The sequence below is a fragment of the Dinoponera quadriceps genome, unplaced genomic scaffold, assembly GCF_001313825.1.
Source record: "Dinoponera quadriceps isolate SergipeBrazil2010 unplaced genomic scaffold, ASM131382v1 scaffold2167, whole genome shotgun sequence".
Lineage (NCBI taxonomy): Eukaryota > Metazoa > Arthropoda > Insecta > Hymenoptera > Formicidae > Dinoponera > Dinoponera quadriceps.
In genome coordinates, this window is record NW_014556702.1 from 607,813 (window position 1) to 626,415 (window position 18,603).

Below are 18,603 nucleotides of genomic sequence, written 5' to 3' on the forward strand. Positions count from 1 at the left end.
ATGATGCATAAACGTATATATATTCGTTTTATCTGCACTTTCGGTACTTTGGTGTATAATTTTTCTCTCTCACACTCCTTCTATCGTCAAGTCCCAATTACTTTTACTTCAATCTTAATTAATAAATATTCACTTCAATCACATCTCGAGTGTATCTAATTTATTTGGAACGCAGAAAATCCGATAGAGTGCAGCTAGACGGACATCCGACCCGGAAATGCCCAACTTCATGCGTGACACAGCCGAATGTCAGAATAACATGAAGCGCATGGCGCGTGCGCGGTTCGGATTGCGTCTGTCATCGCGGCGCAGGAGCGTGTGGTGAGATTTATGCGGGGCGTGAATCGCGTAATCGCGCGAAGTTGACGTACTTGGGGTTGTCGTTGAACGAGACGAGGCCGCGTTGACGATGGCCAAGCCGCCGCCATACAAGCTGAGCACTGTGTTGCTCGGACATACCGCGGACGTGAGAGCGGTGGCAACATTCATGGACGGCACCGTCGTGTCGGTCTCCCGGGACAAGACCGCCCGCGTATGGAAACCGAGCGGGTTGGTTCTTGATCGCAAACGCGATCGCGCACACAAAAATTCGCGTCATCTCATCTTCACAGCCTGTCCTTGCATTGCTCTCGATCATTTGATTTCACTACTCTCGAGTTCTATCCTTTCTCCTATCGGTGTATGTGGTGAAAGAGGCTAAGTGCACATCAGAACACACTCAAGCTTGCTCTCTGAGAGTGAGATTCTAAGAAAAATGTATTTGAAACTGCTTCTAACTCCACATTTATTAGATAACAAGAACTTACGTTTATTAGATGACAAGAACGTTCTCGAAAAATTATACTCGATATAGTTATTTTTCATTGGCGAGATGCTCTATATTATAAACCATTCTCAAGGAACAGAATTCTCAACGAAATACTGAATACTAAAAGACATTTCTTAACTTTATTAAGGAATTCCTGTAATGTAGCGAGAATATTTTTATTAATATTTGGAATTTCTTGCAGGAAGGGGACCGAATATGTGCAAAGTGTGGTACTCAAAGGCCACACTAACTTTGTCAGTGCAGTGTGTGTAATAAATCCTTCAGAGACAAGTCCCAACGGTTACATCATAACCGGCAGCAATGACAATACTATATGTATCTATGTGGCGAACGAGACAGTGCCTATGCATACGATAACAGCACATCAGAATACCGTGTGTAATTTGAGAACCGGTAAAAAGGAAAATACGTTTCTCTCCAGTTCGTGGGACCTGACAGCAAAATTATGGGACATGAAAGATCTGAGTAAGCCACAATTGAATCTTGTGGGTCATACAGCTGCAGTATGGTGTGTAGCTGACTTGTCAAACGGTAATATAATAACTGGATCAGCCGACAAGCTGGTTATAGTATGGAACAGAGATGGTGTTGTACAGCACAAGTTAACAGGACACACTGACTGCGTCCGTGACATAACTGACATCAAAGAGGATGAATTTATAACTTGTGCAAACGACGCCACCATAAGGCATTGGAACGCCAAGCTTGGAACTTGTTTGGGCACTTATTGTGGCCATGAAAATTATATTTACAGCATATCAGCCACCATGAATGGCACGTACGTCTTTTCGTCCAGCGAAGACAGGACTCTCAGAGTATGGCACAATGCGGAAATAAGTCAAACAATTGTTTTGCCCACGCAGTCGATATGGTGTATTGATTTATTCTCGAACGGCGACATAATTGCCGGCAGTTCCGACGGCATCCTGAGAATATTCTCGTCCAATCCCGAGCGACACGCGAACATGGAGATACTGGAAGCATTTGAGAAAGAAGTGGCAAATACCATTCTGAATGCGCAGCAGGTAATCGGAGACATGAACGTAAGAGAGTGAGTATGCTATTTAGACCAAACACAATAGATTTCTCTACACTTATACATTGTATATTGAATTTGATTTGCGTTGTTAACAGTTTGCCGGATTCAAGAGTTCTTCTACAGCCCGGTCAACGTGACGGACAGACAAAGATCGTGAACGAAGGGGATGTAGTCAGGGCGTACAGTTGGTCGCAGAATGAGCAACGGTGGATACGAATCGGTGATGTGATGGGTGCGTCCGGTAGCACCGCGGCTACCTCTGGAAAACAGCTTTACAATGGCATAGAATACGATTACGTATTCTCGGTCGACATACAAGACGGCGTGCCACCGTTGAAGCTTCCATATAATAAGGGTCAGGATCCCTGGCACGCTGCACAAAAGTTCCTGCACGACAATAATCTCAGTCAATTGTTCTTAGATCAGGTATGGAAAGTCCGTGAGAAGCATCGATTTCAGCGTTCGTACGGTGTTTTGTATTTGACGAAAGATAATTGCCTCAGGCATTTTGTTTTTCGTTTATTGAAGTAACTCCAATTGCAAGACGATAAATTCGAGGAGAAAGTACAAACCGGAATTGACTTACGTACTTCGCTTCAGGTTGCAAATTTTATAGTAAAGAATTCTGAGCCGACTCCAGTCTTGAATACCGGATCACAGTTTGTAGATCCTTTTACAGGAGGGAGCAGATACGTTCCTGGATCAGGAACATCGTCTAGTACACCCGATATTACTGTACCACCACCGACATTTACTTCTTCCAACACGTCCATATGTCCTTCTTACATACCTCACTTAAAATACCTGAAGTTAGAACAGGCGAATCTGTCTGCCATTTTCGGTAATTGAAATATTCTCCGAGATAATTATTAAACACACTGAAATGCGAGGACGATTAAATGTATTGACACTCTTTCGATGTCATTGCAGATAAATTACGTGAGCTAAACACCAAGCAAGAAAGTATGTATAAAATACCAGAAGAAAAGTTGGAAGCAGTGGGTAAACTCACGAGCGACGGAGTGTCCGAAGAAGTTAGGATCAATGCTATCAGCACGCTGAAAAGCCTCCTAAATTGGCCGAACGACATAGTATTCCCGGCTCTTGATATAGCAAGGCTCACCGTACTTCATAAAGAGGTGAACGATCAATTGTGCACGGAAGAATTGCTACCAATTATACGAAGACACGTCAAGTCCGACGCAACCTCGTCAAATCAAATGCTCACCTTCCGACTGTTGGCTAATATGTTCCAATACGAAAAGGGGGAAAAACTTTGCCTGGATAATAAAGATGAGATGCTCGGATCTTTGCTGAGTCTACAGTCCTTCGGAAATAAAAATAATCAGGTATGTCACCGAACAATTATTAAAATAATCGTTTAAGTGCATGATATTGAAAAACGAGATACATTTTTATATTTACGTGATTAACGTCACACACATATACACCGTATGTGTGAGAAATTTTCATATTTTTTATATTCTACTTCCCAAACTCTGTAGCATAAAAAAACTTGCCATATGGAAAAAATACCGATATTATATAGCATTATTGAAAATCTGAAGTTGTTTTAGTCGGGAGAGAACTAGTCATAAAAAGAACAATTCGAAAGCAAATCTACAATCTAAAATAAACAATCTAAAATACAATCTAAAATATAGTTTTTATGCATTTTTGTATAAAGTAACATTGTACGATATAAAAACTGAGAGAGAGTGAGAGAGAGAACGCGATCTCCAAAATGAGATATTTTTTCCAGGTTGCAATATCGACGTATATATTGAATCTGATCATAGCATTAAATAAGTATAATGATACGCCTGGTAGAACGAGAGCTCTGAATGTATTGGTTACCACCGTATTGCCCCGTTTGAGCGAATCTGAGGCGATATTCAGAGCTCTAGTTGGACTGGGAACGTTATTGGCTGCTACACCAGATCCGGATGATCGTAATGAATTGATTAGCGCTATGCGACGGTTCGAAAACGCCTTGAGCATTCTCAGAACTCTGTCTGAAAGTGCGACCGACCTTAGTGCGTCCAAAAAAGTGGCAAACTGTTCCAAACAAATTATCGATTTGATTACTTAATGTACACTTGCGAGTGATACGATGCTGATAAAACCATTACGAGAGGTAACTCTAAATAAGAAAGCGAGTTTAAGAGTGTAATTAATAAAAATGATTTATCCCATGAAAAATAAAAACAGATTCTAGCACGCACTAATATACTTGGTGAACGCGATCACAGAAGCGTAAGGTAACATAAGTTTTCATATGTATGCATCTTTTGCAGTTCGGTTGCTCAATCATAAAATACAGTAAACAATAAAAAGACATTTTTTGATACAATTAACGCTGATCATTTGGACCGCTCCTCCGTAGAATTGTAAGATATCCCCACAAAGACGTAAAGACTTAAATAACAATTAATTATTGCAACAATCATAGTATACATTTGCAAAGAAAAAAAGAAACATGGTCGAAGTATAACGTCGAAGTATAATGAGAGTTTTAAGATTGTTTCATATATATTTCTACAAGATTGAACATCTCATTTTTCGAGTCCGCAGTAATTTATTGAGATTAAACTTGTGCAAGTAAAATTTTCAATATCTTAACAATTTATTTGCGCTTATTCCATTAATCATTACAACCGAGTAAAAAGTAAAGCAACGCTTCGCGCAAACGTCACTTGACATACATATTGACTGTTCAGAGTTCAGAAATGATATGCGTTCACTTATTTCACGTATCTTTTAATTTCATTTTGTAATGCATGCGTAAATGTTTCCTAACAGAACGAATCTGTTGCTTCCAGATACATATATATATTTTATAATGTATATAGCGGTAATAAAATTATCGAGGAAGAGACTCCTTACATTCCAAATTCCGTAATCGATTTCACATCAGAGCATACAAAAATAAAGAATGTCGATTAATGCTATAAAAATATGCAAGAACAAAAATTCAAACGTCTCTTACGCACATCGAGATGACAGAAACTTAAACGAATCATTACTATCTCATGATGGCATACGCACAATGCGCACGTAACATGCGTATTTTATTTTACGCAACTCTTCGAACGAATTATCAGAAAGAAAAGACGAGAATTACCTGCGTGGAATGTAAACCTGCTTATAAATGACAATCGATTACTTGTAGTTCAGGTAAGATAAGTTGTGTGTATTTCTAATGGAAAAAAAAAAATTAAAATATATATACAACGATGAATATAAAATAATAATTTATGCAATATACATAATATTTGATTAAATTTCTCGGGCGTCGCTGCCCAGTAAACATACAACAGACAACAGTGTAATATATAGTAGAATATTGTTATTACATTAACGTCAAATATATATTTCCTTAGTTGTATATCGATTTACTCCCGCGATAGTCAAGAGCTATACAATTACTGCAACTCTTGCAGTTAATTATTACACGAAAAATAACATTCACTGTATACACTCATATTAACCTTCAATTATGCTCAATGAACAATACATGTATTACATGAAAGGTAGTTACAGTGTCAGGCCATTTTGGCTCATTTATGGGAATGTGAATGCATTTCTTCTTCTTTTCTTTTCTTTACAAAAATAACTTTCAATATATATCTGAGATCTGTAAGATAATAGAAACAGTGCTGATTCGTACAATTCAGAATCCAATTTAGCGCTCGAGTTGTCACGCAGTATACAGCTAGTTGCGTTTACATACGAATGCACAGGCCCGATGTTTTCGTGTAGAAAAGTGTCTATATAAAAAATCCGAAGGACTAAAGTTGCTCTGATGCCAGCAGAAATGTAACGGTGCAGGAACCATTATCTTTCAGATTTCTGTATGTGGCGATGATTGACAACAAAACCAATTTGACGATATTTGAAGGCGTTACTTTAACAGTGATAAAACTTTCCTTTGTACATTCGCTCGAAACGCACGGAAACATTCGTTATTAATCTTCGTTAGAAAGAACTTGAAAGGGCGAGTATTGTATGGACACTTTGGTTATTTCGCGGAAAACACCAATTACATTCAAAACAGAATTACTAAAGATTGTAATAACATGTACCACCGATGTTAAAAATCGTTCTTACGAACGAGATCCTTGAAAAGTCGGCACGTTTGTTTACAATACGCGTGTTGCAGCATGTGAACTGATTCCTCGCGAGTTGTTCCGACTCCTTTGACGAGTGAAATCGCAAAATAACGCCTTCATCTATCTATTCCGAGCGGCTCGGACATAAATTTCCCTAAACACTCCACTGTACCGATGACGAGCCTGGCTTCTCGTGAGCGGGAGAGATTCGGAATGCCCTACAGAAATGCACTGATTCCTAAGGTGCCCTCCCTTAAACTTAAGTTTACTGGCATATGTACCTGAGGCGACGTGCATATACCTTTCGCGCATCTCGAAGGTCAGAATGCATTGAAGATTATCCTTGGCGAGATAAGTCACTTCAGTGTGTTCGAAAAACTACGTCGAAAATTACCTTTCGAGTTTCTTTTCCACTTCTTTACAAACTATCAGTTTAGGGTAGAAGACAAGGGGCGGATTTAAGGATCAGCCGAACGGAGCTTTGGCGTCTGGCATTGGAAAACCTCCGAAATGAAACGCTCGCACGGGGTCAACAAATGTTACCGGTCGAGAAATCACGCGAGAACTAATGAACGGATTAACGTACTGATCGATCCTCCACGGGTTGGAGAAATTTTTCGGATTGTCCTGCCCGCGTAGTGAAACCTTAAATCCGTCCCCTGTGCGTATAGGACCTCCCTTAATTTTGTACCTCGGAACTTAGTATACTAAGCGGTGATGTTTACCTTGGACTACTTGTGATTGCCTGGTGGGAACTCGTCGTTTAGAGATTACTTCGCGCATGAAATATCGCTTGCGGTAAAATAAACACAGCCTCATTAATTGAAGGGTTCGGGGGAAGAAGTATTAAAATATATATATATGTTCTAGAGCTCTTTTGAGGTATGGCGGTACGCGTTTCATCCTCGTCATACCTCGCGAGTACACAGTGCTGAATCCGACGTACCTCGAATACCATTTATACCGTACACGCTAAAAGATTTCTCGACTTGGAAGCATAACGTCAGAATGTACAATTACGATTACGCGATTACGGTCGCGCGCGATGACAAGTTGTGGGATCTCGTTTATAAAATACTTTCAGTGTCCATTGCTGCCACGACAACTCAGAAAGGAGAATCGTTTGCTTCGTCTGTTTTTCCTTTTTTTTCTCTCTCTCTTTTCTTCCTTTTGTTAACGAATCAACAGTCATATCTGTTCTCCCTTTGGCTCGCGACGGCCGTATCGTAACGCGCCAGATCATCCTCGTGATCGAGAATTTCAACTGGACAGACAAGCGCCTCGCGGGAATAGCTCGCGGCGCGTTACTCAACGCATGCGTGCATTGAGAAGCTAATTGTCTAACGAAGAGATAAGTTGTTTGTTCTTCCTCTGTCTCTATAATCGGCGATATATATGCCTCTCTTTTTCCTGAGCGTTAATCCTCTCATTCCTAAATTATCTCTAAATTTTGACGACGGTGTCCGCACATTCGGTCTCATTTACATTTACATCAAGCAACTAATCACATAAGGTACACTAGAATTCGTTCTCAATATCTCTCATAGAAATGATTTTAGAAATTCCCCGCCACACACATATCTCCGTACGCACAGTACGATTTGAGTATCGAACGCGTATCGCCCCCGGCACACACACGCGCACTTTTAGAAGCTAATCTTTACCGGAACACAAATCAGCGAGAATTGAAGTAAACATTCACAATTCGCGTATCTCCGATAACGTGGCCGCCAACACGGCCGCGCCGAGGGAATGAGAGACTCGACAGGAAGAAACGAAAAATCACGAAAGGGAAGGTGCCAGAGCGTAAGTTAACTAACTTTGGATGCCTCTAAGAGCTACATATTTCTCCTTGGTATTCACCGAACGCCTCTAATATATCCTAATCTAACCTGGAAATACAACGGGAGGGAGGAGGGAGGCAGGACAGGCGGGGGACAGGCGGGGGTCTTCGATGCTCGTCTCTTACGTACCAGTATGTAAAACGCGTTTATATCCCATGAGAGAGCACCCTTTCGATCAGGGCTTCCCTAAAATGTGACGCGTGTGCGGAGGGACCTAAAACTTGTATTGGGTCCCCCCAGGCCCGTCTCATTCGGCTGGTGTGCTCGACGCCCACCTATCGAACTCTATCCCCGAGTCGGGACTGAGCCCCAGGTCAATTGGACTGAGGAAGCTGGGCGCCGGGCAGTTGCAGGGCCCGTCCGGCCGGCAGGATCCGATGCACCTTTGATCGTTGCCTTTGTGCCGGTCGCCGCGGTCCCTCAACTCCCGCTCGAAGCTATGCAACTGCTCCATAAAGTGGAAATTCGGAGCGACGTTGGATTTTCTGCTACGCACTAGATTAAAAGCGTCGTTCAGGCTGAGGCTGCACTTGTGCATGAGGTAAGCCACGGTGATCGTGACGGAACGAGACACCCCGGCCAGACAGTGAACCAGCACTCCTTTGTCTGAGCTCCGCGCTTCCTCTGCAAGATAAAGAAGGAAAAGGAAAATGTAACGCCAATCGTAACGGCAATCCCACGTTCTTCGATTCGGAGAAACAAAGTATTTGATGCTTGCATCTGCCGCGGCAAACCGTCGTTTTCTTCCTCCTCTTCGATAAGGCGAAATTACGAGGCGTACGAGATGCGAAGCACATTTTAAAAGCGGCTCGCCGAAGTTCGCACAATGCCGAACGATTCCATGCCAATTGTTGGAAATAATAACCGAAATGTCGACGTATTGAAACACGTTGCATATGGTTTGTTTACATCCATCAAAATTATATTGGGAAAATTAATTAAAATATAACATCGTTATTTGTAGTATCCCTCTCTCTCTCTCTCTCTCTCTCTCTCTCTCTCTCTCTCTCTCTCTGTTATCTAGTTAATATTAGAAACGGAACATCATTAATTAATAACTGTGTCAGAGCTGACCGTGTTGTGTGTTCCGGTCTATTAGAGATTAATTGAATGGAAATTGCGACGAAAAGCCAAAGAAAATGATGCATGGGTCGTTTCAAATTCGGTATGAACGACGTGGACAAAGGAAAATCGATTGCCAACTGTGTAGCGTATGTGTCGGGGCAGTCAAAAGTGCCAGACCGGCCCAATAGCAATGCCAAGCCTCGCCATTCAGACTTAAGTATAGCTCTCGACCTAACCGGACATCCGTTGTTTAATTGTCTAGCGCGGCTTGCCCGCCACGTGGGAAAGTTTCTATTTAGGCGAACCTATTTATAAGAATGCCCCTTTCAGAGGCTGCGGGGACTTTCTTAAACAGGAAATCCTGTTTGAGAAGCGGTCCACGCCGAGATTTTGATGCGGAAAAAGCTCCGGCCCGGTAAATAAAGCTCACGTCATTCGCGCATTCTGCCGTTTCTCATGTACACGCGTTAAGATAATACGAGAGGCGAACCGTAAACCGGTTGTACAAAGAATATTCTCTTTTGTTGACGCCCGGCAAAATAATCGCTTTCAATTTCCGATATTAGATCTTCTCATCGCCGACACTTTTGTATAAATAATTGTACTTTTCTTTTTAATCTTCAATATTCGTATAATCTAATTATTGCGTGTTTCTAATAGATCCGTACAGTCTCAGTCTAACAGTCTTACTGTCAATCATTATTCAAATCGCGAATGACGAAGTCGGCTTACGTTATAAACGCGTATTACGAATGTACGGAATACGTTGAACTCCAGGAAGCGAAGAAGCGCGATGACGAAACATTCATTGAAGATACAATAAAAACGTACGAATAAAAACGTACGAAACGCCAATTAATGGCTGGATCTCTTTTTGTATTCGCAGAAAACGTTCGCTATTATATGCCGCGTTTCACGCAGCTAGTTCCGCGAGAGAGCGATCGACGTTCTGTATCGTCTCGATACACAAACACACTCGCTAAAAGCAATTTGTTTCAAAAATAACAAATAAAATCAAGTCGCAAATCTTTAGACGAAGTTCAGTGACGTGTCCAGTATATTTATATTTTCTAAGTCTATACACAATCTTGCAAAACAAGAAGAAACACATGTCGTCATGCTGCTACTCACCTATAAATTGAATCGCCTGCGGGAAGAAACTAGCTAAATTTTGACTCCAATGATCGCTTATTGGTATCTGCATGTACTTTATCGAACCAGCGCTTTCAAATACATTTGGCAAATCCGGTGTGACATTGAGTATATACTGTATCCTGTGCCGCGCTAAAGCCTCGCGATCCTCGCTATTAGCCGCGTTACCGAGATACAAATGAGGTAAAATCTCCACCGGAAAGTCTTTATCTTCCTCGGGACCTGAAACACGAATAAACATAATAATTTACTAACGTTGATGTATAATTTAAATATCACACGATTATTGTTAATGCATTGCATATCACTTCTTATCGATATATATATATATATGTATATATACACATGTGTGTGTGTGTGTGGGTGTTTACTACTATACTGTTTATTAAATTTCTTTTTAATCATAAAATGAGAATATATCGAGTATTTACTCACCTACTGAATCGCATGTGCTGTCACTATCAGAATCCGAATAGGACCTGGTTGGTGGAGTGGATATTCGAAGGGATCTAAGGCCCATTAATTCGCCATCATTATTGTCCTGACCTGGGGCACATTCAGTATTTGCTTGACAACCTTCACACCATTCTGGATATCTATCTCTGAATGCTCCAAATCCACCTATAAACCAACATAATATAAGCAATAGTTATTTACAATTATCATTTCAAGTTAAAATAGACCTAAATTTTGGTCATAATTTTCTGAAGATGTTCATAACATTTCTTTAAAATATATATCATGAATATAATAAAAAGAATTTAAAAAAAACATTTTATTTTGAAACAAGGAGAAACAATGCTTTATTCCTCAGGAAAAAAACAACGTAAAATAAATGGCATATATGCAAATAAAGAACATTCATATTCCTATATCTAGTCACAGAGAGAGAAAGAGAGAGAGAGAGAGAAATATTGGTTATCCTTGTTTCAATGTATTAATACATACGCAATCAGTGAATTGCTTATGCCAAATAAAACATTGAATGGCTGAGCAGTGTTATCTAAAGCCTGATAAAGGCAGGGTATAGAATTAAGTGTCTGGTTCTCTACTGGAATGCCTCCCACATAAATCAATATTTCATTCACAACCAGTCTCTATGCTTCAGCTGTTACCTCTGAAAGCCATTCTATACTACTATTACTACTGCTATTTTCCTGCACATATGTGTGAAAATAAAATAATATAGATGCAAAGTTATAATTAGCAAACATTGTGTGATGGTTCATAATTAAATTTAGAAACCTTTTCTAAAGTAACAATTTAATCACACAGACGGTTCCTAAAGTGATTAGGTTAATTATGAGTTGGAAATAATTTGAATGCTAGTATTATCAAATATATTCATATGCAGCTTCCAAACTTATATTCATACACAACTGATTATCTTGAAGAATAGAAAATTAAAGGTATATTCTGGTTTCAAGCAAATTTAACAGTTTTTTCTACCTTGATTTTGATAGTTTCTTCCAACTGAGAACCAGATAATTCTAATGAGGTAGATTACGCTAAATCCACTTATGGTGTGTCTTAAAATGATCTGTTCCTCACCAATTAAGATGGCAACATTGCCTCCGCTGCTTCTAAGTCTCCGACTCAAAACTTGTATTGTTTCACCCTGATGGCCTGCAGGATCTGTAGAATCACCAATTAATACAAATGTTCCTCTACTGCCTTCATCTCCGCACAGAAACACCTCCACTCTGTTTCTCAGGTCTAAACACCTTATCGTGGACAAAAGGTCCACCTTACCAGCGGCCAATCTCCGCAGCATGATGCTGGGTATGGCTAGAGGTACGGAGCCTCTTATGTGAGCGTCAGAAAAGTCAGAATGTGCTCTGCAGTCTAAGATAAGAAGCTTGCTAGGACCCTCCTGTGATCTGAGTTCTTTAAACAGCCATTCCGGACCAAGCAGGTCCTCTTCCATCATACCACCACCCGGCATATTGTGTCTTTCTCCTGACTCCTGTTGCACGTATCCTCTCAGATCCCTTCTGGTCTGTACTCCCCCAAACAAATCACTGCTGTGCCGCTTGGAGAGACAGCTCTGAGTGCAATGGTATGTGCAATCACTGAGTTTCTTTCACCGTGATAATCTTGAGCCTCTACAGCATCGGAGTTCTGTCATTCCTGGACACGGCACCACCGACGAGCGATACACGGCGGCTCTTGTCAAGGCGTCATTCCGCGATGATCATTCCAATGGTCGTCGCTCGACGGAGCTCCCGGACAGCGGCTCGCACGATACATCGATTCCACGGCTAACACGCCCAACGCGTTGAAACCGCGCTCGCTCGCCGGCATCGAGGAAGCCGTCGTCTCGCACGTCCTCCGCGAAGTCGTATAACCGAGTGTGTAGATGAGTGTATGTACAGAAAACGCGCGCGCTCCGTGCTGAGTGCGTACGCGTCCGTTACAAGCGTCTTATTACAATTAATATTTACTGGATATGACGAAATGGCACTTTGAGTTGAGTGGCGGTACGCGTTGCCCGGGAGGAGGCATCCGGGACGAGATCGCGGGCGCGCGACGTTCACCCGTCGACGGCGCGGTCCGACGAGTTCTCACGCGTTGCCATCATTTCCTGCGACACTACGCCGCGCGCTCTGTGCGTCTACTCCGCCTCCTCCTCCTCCTCTTCCTCCACCACCACCACCACCACCACCACCGCCGCCGCTACCGCCGCCGCCACCGCTGCCGAGGCCACCGCCGTCGCCCCCGCCTTCACCGCCGTCAGCGTCGCCGCCACCGCTGCCGTTGCCGCCGCCAGCTCGTTCCGGTTATCGATCCTTTCGTGAATCAAGACGACGCGTCCAATTAACGGCACGGCTGTGGAATGTTTACGCTCGCCGTTTGGGAGATGCATGTCCAACTGCAGGGCGGCCGCGGCTCTATCCCGGCACACGGAACTCGCGCGAGCTCGCCCCGTCACGGCGCGCCAGCAACGGTGGTTCCATCCTTCGCGTCGTCGTCGTCGCTCGTTCGTTCGCGCGCGCACCGCCAGCCGCTTCCGCGCCCTCGCGCGAGTAGCCGCACGCGCTCCCAACTTCAGAGTGTAGCCTCTTCGCAGCGCGTACGCGCTGGGCCGAGCGCGTCCCGTCTCCGCTGCTCGTACGGACGCGCGACGACCTCTCTGCCGCGGTGATCCCGATCTCAACGTCCGAATCCTCTCACCTCACGAATCCCTCCAGCATCGCTCCGAGGAGGCTCGGTTGCAAGTCGGCGTAACTTCTTCAGCGATAAGGATGGCGGCTCCTCCACTGACACGAAGTACGTCACATATCACACTATCCTTCCTTCTCCCGCGTCGTCCGTCCTCTCTCTCTCTCTCGCTTCCACGCGCACACTGTCCCTTCTGTCCGTTTCGCTGTCACGATTCTCCTCTCGTCTCTAGTCTCTCTCAACACAGGCCACACCTTACCTTACCTCGAGTGTCCCTTCGTCGAGAATGGAACAGCGGCGCTCGGCGCGTTGTGCGCAGGGGGGAAACGGAATCGCCGTGCGACGCGATTCGCCAGCGGTCACGTGAGCCAGCGCGGCCGTCCAATCGCCGCGCGGGCTGACGTCAGTTCATTGACAAAAGATGTTTTCATTAACGAGGCGTGGGTAGTGGATGGGTCGGGGGTCGGTTCTGACTGAGCCGTCGTTGAAGGGGTCGGTGCGGCTGCATAGCCGCGGAACGGCGGAAGGGGAGTGCAGCAGAGAGCGCCGCACGCTACACGCTCGCTCTCTCACGCGTGCGTGGGCGCGTATTATCGCGAGTCATGCGAGAGAGAGGGAGAGAGCAAGAGCCTCGTTCCAACACGCACGCACACTCGCGTGCACGTGCTTCTCATCAGCAGGGCCGACACCGACGAGCCCGTCACCCCGTCGTCGAACGTTTCGTTTCTCCTCGGCCCGATTGCATCTCTCTCTCTCTCTCTCTCTCCCTCCCTTCCCCTCCTCTTTCTCTCTCTCTCACTCTTAATCGGATCGATATCGCCACTTTCCTCCTTGCTTATCGATTTTACGACGTACATGCGCGCGTATAATTAACACTCGTCCGCATTCATAGCGCAGATATGATGATGTCGATCCGCATTTAATAATTAATAATTAATATCTATTCGGTATTTACCCCGGTGAGACGTTATCTTTCGAGCCCATCGAGGGCGAGATGTCATCGCCGATTACGATTACACTCTCGAATCGTTCAATTCTTATCGTCGACGATCGATAATACGGCGTATCGCGTGCTACGCGATTGTATAATGCTATCGACGTTTCCTCGCGTAGTACGCCTAAGCCATGCAGCGCACACACACGTAGTACTACCGCTCTCTCTAACGATTTCCCAGATATATGACAAAACAATGACCCCACGGGATCAATCCCAACCGCTCGACGGAAGCACGTACACATGCATGCGACCCCAACGTAGGCCTCTGCATCGGCATTGGCTGCAGGCGGTGCTGTTAAAGAGCCGAGATTGCATCGTGATGATTAGTGCAACAATAGCAGTCGGGAGTACATTAAATGGGAAAGCGAGAGGGAGACGGGGGATTTTCGTTTGAATCACAGAGGTGGAATGAAAAGAATGCCGGTATCAGTTGCAAACTCAAAAAGAGGCCGATAATATTGCACGCGAAATATTTCACGAAGCCTTTAAGAATTACCATATCGATATTTTTGCATGCATGCGCACATACACATACACACACACATATATGCACATATATACACATACGAACAAGATACCAGTATTTGAGATGTCTTCTACGATGAAGATGTTTATAATAACTTGCAGTAGTATCTCCTTTTCGATATATTTCCTCGATTGTGTTTATCTGCGCCGCATCAGATTATTAATACGGATCTACCGCAATCACGCGATATGTCACTCGGCGAATCATCATTTCTCTAGAAATAAGCGTGCAATAACGTCACAGGTTACTCCGATGGACAGGCCGTAATCGACTGCTCGAACTTTACTCGCCGTTACCGCGGAGCTCTCCGTTCTAGTTGCGTGCACGAACGTACACACGAACGAAAACCGTCGGGAGTCGGGAACTGAAACGGTTTCTTCGTACGACGAAACTCCGCGCGGAATAACTTCTGCTCTATCGGGAAGAGATTTCGACGAATCACACACATACACGCACACAGCGCGCGCCACGAATAAATAACGAAACCCCGTTCTCCTCGACTAATTTTACGCGAGTCTCATCTTCACGGAATCTCGGCTTGAAAGCCGGTTATCACATGGTATCCAAAGCTAAAAACCCAAAAACTGGGCGAAGCCACTCTATCCGGGCGATTGAATCTCGTCGGAAAGCAATTCTCGATCTTCAACATCGAGGGCATAACCGTACGACCGAATCGCCGGCTCACTGAATCGCGCTTCTTACCGTGCGTACACGGTTGCATTGTGCGGCGCTCGCGGCTAAAGGGTTAAAGCGAAGCATGCGGGAGGACGTGCCATCGAGTGATACGGCCTTGGCCCTTGCCGCACGGCGTTTACGTGAAGCCCCGTCCTCGGCTCACCCGTTCATCGGGCTCGGCTCGGGTTCGCTCGATCGTCCTCTCTCTCTCTCTCTCTCTTTCTCCTTCTCTCTCCTCCCCCACCCCCTTCCCTCTCTCCCTCTTGCAGAGGGGACGACAGCCTATCAGACGGCTGCCAGGCGTGGGTCGGCATTCCATTCATTTGGGCGGCTGTCGTTGAAGATTTTCGCGTTCGATCATGCTGCCGTCGGCGCAGCGCGGCCGCTTTATCGCGCTTAAGCGCGCTACCCCCTCGGCAGCGACCGAGCCGGGGATGAAAGAGGCAACGTATAGACAAAGTAGGGGCAGAACAGTGGCCGGAGAGCGGGTGGAAGGGGAAACGGGAACACACACACACAGAGAAGAGAGGAGCGAGAAGGAGAGAGAGAGAGAGCGAGAAAGAGAGGCGAGTGCTGGCAGGACTAAGAGAGAGAGGTCGGATAGGGCCGCGGGCGTCTGTGACCTTCCGCGGATACCCGACGCGTGCCGACGAATTCGATTCGATCCGGCGTGGGTGCCGGATAAGGTGAGCACCCAACACCGCCCTCCCCCGCGCGCGCGCGCGCCTCTCTCGCTCGCCCTAACGTCAATAACGCCGTAGTTGCAGAGGCTTTAACATTAAAGCGGAAGGGAGGGAGGCGTCATCGTCGATACAAGGAGGCAGAGAAAGTCTTTGGCCGAACAACGCGATTTGTTTGATATCGATTTCCGGCGGATGATCGGCTTACGTCGGCGAGTGTCTCTCTTCGGCCCCGCGTCGCCGGGCCGGAGCAGCGTGGCGATTTAAGGCAAGCGTGAGAGCGCGATTTTAAATGCTCCTCCTCTCGCGTAGTCGCGAGAGAATCTCTCGGACACGCGAGATACCCTGTAATTTTCCCTCGTATTGCGCGCGCGCAAAATTTTCAAGCGGGATTAATTCTGATGTAAGTCATCTAATTAGATGTCTAATTTAAAAGGTGAAAAATGCAGTGGAGAGACCTGGTATTTTGACCTTCTTCTCTTGAGGTGTACGATTAAGCAGTTGCGGAAGATGCGGAAACATCGTTGATGACGTTGTTCTCTCTTTCACTTTTCGCTTCGCTCGTTTTCAATCGCACAGAGAGAGAGAGAGAGAGAGAGAGAGAGAGAGAAAATGATGCCTCGGTTTATCTCGTGTGTAATATACTCCTCGAAATGCCGTTCTCTTGACGGGCTGCACGGATCAAGACAAATTCGAATCTAAATATAAATCTAGCTAAATGTCAAGCATCTGGAAACGCGAGTGTTGCACAAACTGTTATCCTGGTACGTGCGCTCGGAGGATCCTTCGGAAACAATGTCCAGGGTAAGGTTTGACGTGACATAATGAAAAGCGTGGGAGCGCCCGGAATCGTCGATGGGAATAATAGTGCGATGCGGCTAATTGCGAGACGCGGAGACGATTATAGTCCTTTGCTCGCTGCCGCGCGGTCCACGTACATGGCGGTCCCGTCGCCGTGATGAGCAGAACCTCGCAATTAAAAATTAACGGAAGAGACCGGACGTGGGCGACGTCGCGCGGCTCTATCGGCGCGCACACCGAAAGGTCTTGCACGATGAATTCGTAACGAGCCCCATTGCGGAGCGACGTGCAAAATACACGAGACGTTCGCTCGAAACGCCTCTAAAGATCATTACGGCGGATTATACGGCCGCGAGATTCGACGATAGAAATACAGTCCGCGTTACGAATTTCATTTTTGCACCCGTCGCCGGTAACGAGCGCTAAAAGCGTTACTACTCTCTAAGGTGCAATCAGTGTATTATCACTGAAAAGCAGTCAACAGTCACTGGTGGTTATAAATATAGTACCGCAGTGATCAGTAGCAGCAAATTTCCCTGGAAATGTCTATCCATAGCAGCGACCGTTTCCGTCGGAGAAATCTAACTGCAGGAAGTTTCACTGATTCAATCGGTGACATTTTCACCGAATTGACTAAGAGAGTAAAAGCACGAATACGACGCTGGAGTCGCAGGAGTAATATTTCGAACGTGAGGCGAGCGATCGCGGGCGTAGAGAAAAGTATCCCCTGAAACGAATTAGAGACAGGATTTTATTAAATATTACATCGCGCGGGCGGTTGTATCACGCGGCGAATACATTGTTAGCCGCTTATATAAATGACGAGGGGAGCGGCGTTTCCGTGCGCCTCTCGTTCGCTAGCGGCGCCTCCGGCGGATTTTCATACGCATATTTCCTCCTCGCATCGACAAAGCGGAATTAATTGGAGGAGATTGAAAAGAGAGGAAAAAAATTTCGGAATCCAGGTAACGGTGGGCGGGATGCGGGGTGAGACGCCGCTTCAAATTCGCGCTATAACCGGGAGCCGATATATTTGCGCGGCGCGTGAATTAGCCCTTGCTGTTCTATTTTATACCTGGGGCGAGGGTATTTTTACACAGGGTGAATTTGGTCGGAGCTCGTAAAAAAGGCATTCTCCTCTATCCGCGCGAACACACTACGCCCTCGTACCTCGTGACGTACACGACCGCTATAGCGGCACGATATAGTGACACGACGTCATACCTCAATCGTGACCTTTCCGAAAATAAAGTACTTTCACTATCTGTGTACTCGTTATCTAGTGTCGAGCCCTGGGAGTAGCGTCCCGTTTTGTACAACGATGCAAATCCCGGCCGCACCACGTGGGCGTCCGCAGACACGAACGTAGAAATCGCCCGCTATCGCGAGATTGCGAATAGAGGCCGAACGAGCTCTGTTTGCGCAAACCGCCACTCCTGTCGTGATTTGTCCGCGTTTGCAAAAATGCCGTATCCACTTCGGCAAGGACGAGCCCGACCGTGATCTAACGTTTATTTCCTTGAGGTTCGAAAAATTTCGAGGAGGACTTAACGGATGACTGAAATCGTACGAGTGTGTTTCTACTTTTTTTTTGTGTATGTTGTTATTTCCGTTTTGAATGACATTTCGAAGTCGCTAATAGGTCAGCGGGTATTTATAAGCTGCATTTTTGCAAGAACGAAGGGCACATTAGGATCTAAAAATGGATACTTTATTGAATC

At 45.2% G+C, this 18,603-nt stretch overlaps 2 protein-coding genes across 2 annotated transcripts; one reads left to right on the forward strand and one right to left on the reverse strand.

The window, feature by feature from the left end:
* The first annotated feature begins 274 nt into the window (after nucleotides 1–274).
* On the forward strand, nucleotides 275–5,095 carry LOC106747996 (phospholipase A-2-activating protein). Its single transcript, XM_014626114.1, has 6 exons — nucleotides 275–549; nucleotides 1,011–1,880; nucleotides 1,964–2,294; nucleotides 2,469–2,709; nucleotides 2,799–3,217; nucleotides 3,631–5,095. The coding sequence occupies exons 1-6, from the start codon at nucleotides 410–412 to the stop codon at nucleotides 3,958–3,960; spliced, it is 2,331 nt and encodes a 776-aa protein (XP_014481600.1). The 5' UTR covers nucleotides 275–409; the 3' UTR covers nucleotides 3,961–5,095.
* Nucleotides 5,096–5,183: 88 nt separating this feature from the next.
* LOC106747997 (dual specificity protein phosphatase Mpk3) lies at nucleotides 5,184–12,675 on the reverse strand. Its single transcript, XM_014626115.1, has 4 exons — nucleotides 11,593–12,675; nucleotides 10,477–10,662; nucleotides 10,021–10,263; nucleotides 5,184–8,448 (listed from the first exon to the last, which is right to left on the reverse strand). The coding sequence occupies exons 1-4, from the start codon at nucleotides 11,984–11,986 to the stop codon at nucleotides 8,072–8,074; spliced, it is 1,200 nt and encodes a 399-aa protein (XP_014481601.1). The 5' UTR covers nucleotides 11,987–12,675; the 3' UTR covers nucleotides 5,184–8,071.
* Between the last annotated feature and the right edge of the window lie 5,928 nt (nucleotides 12,676–18,603).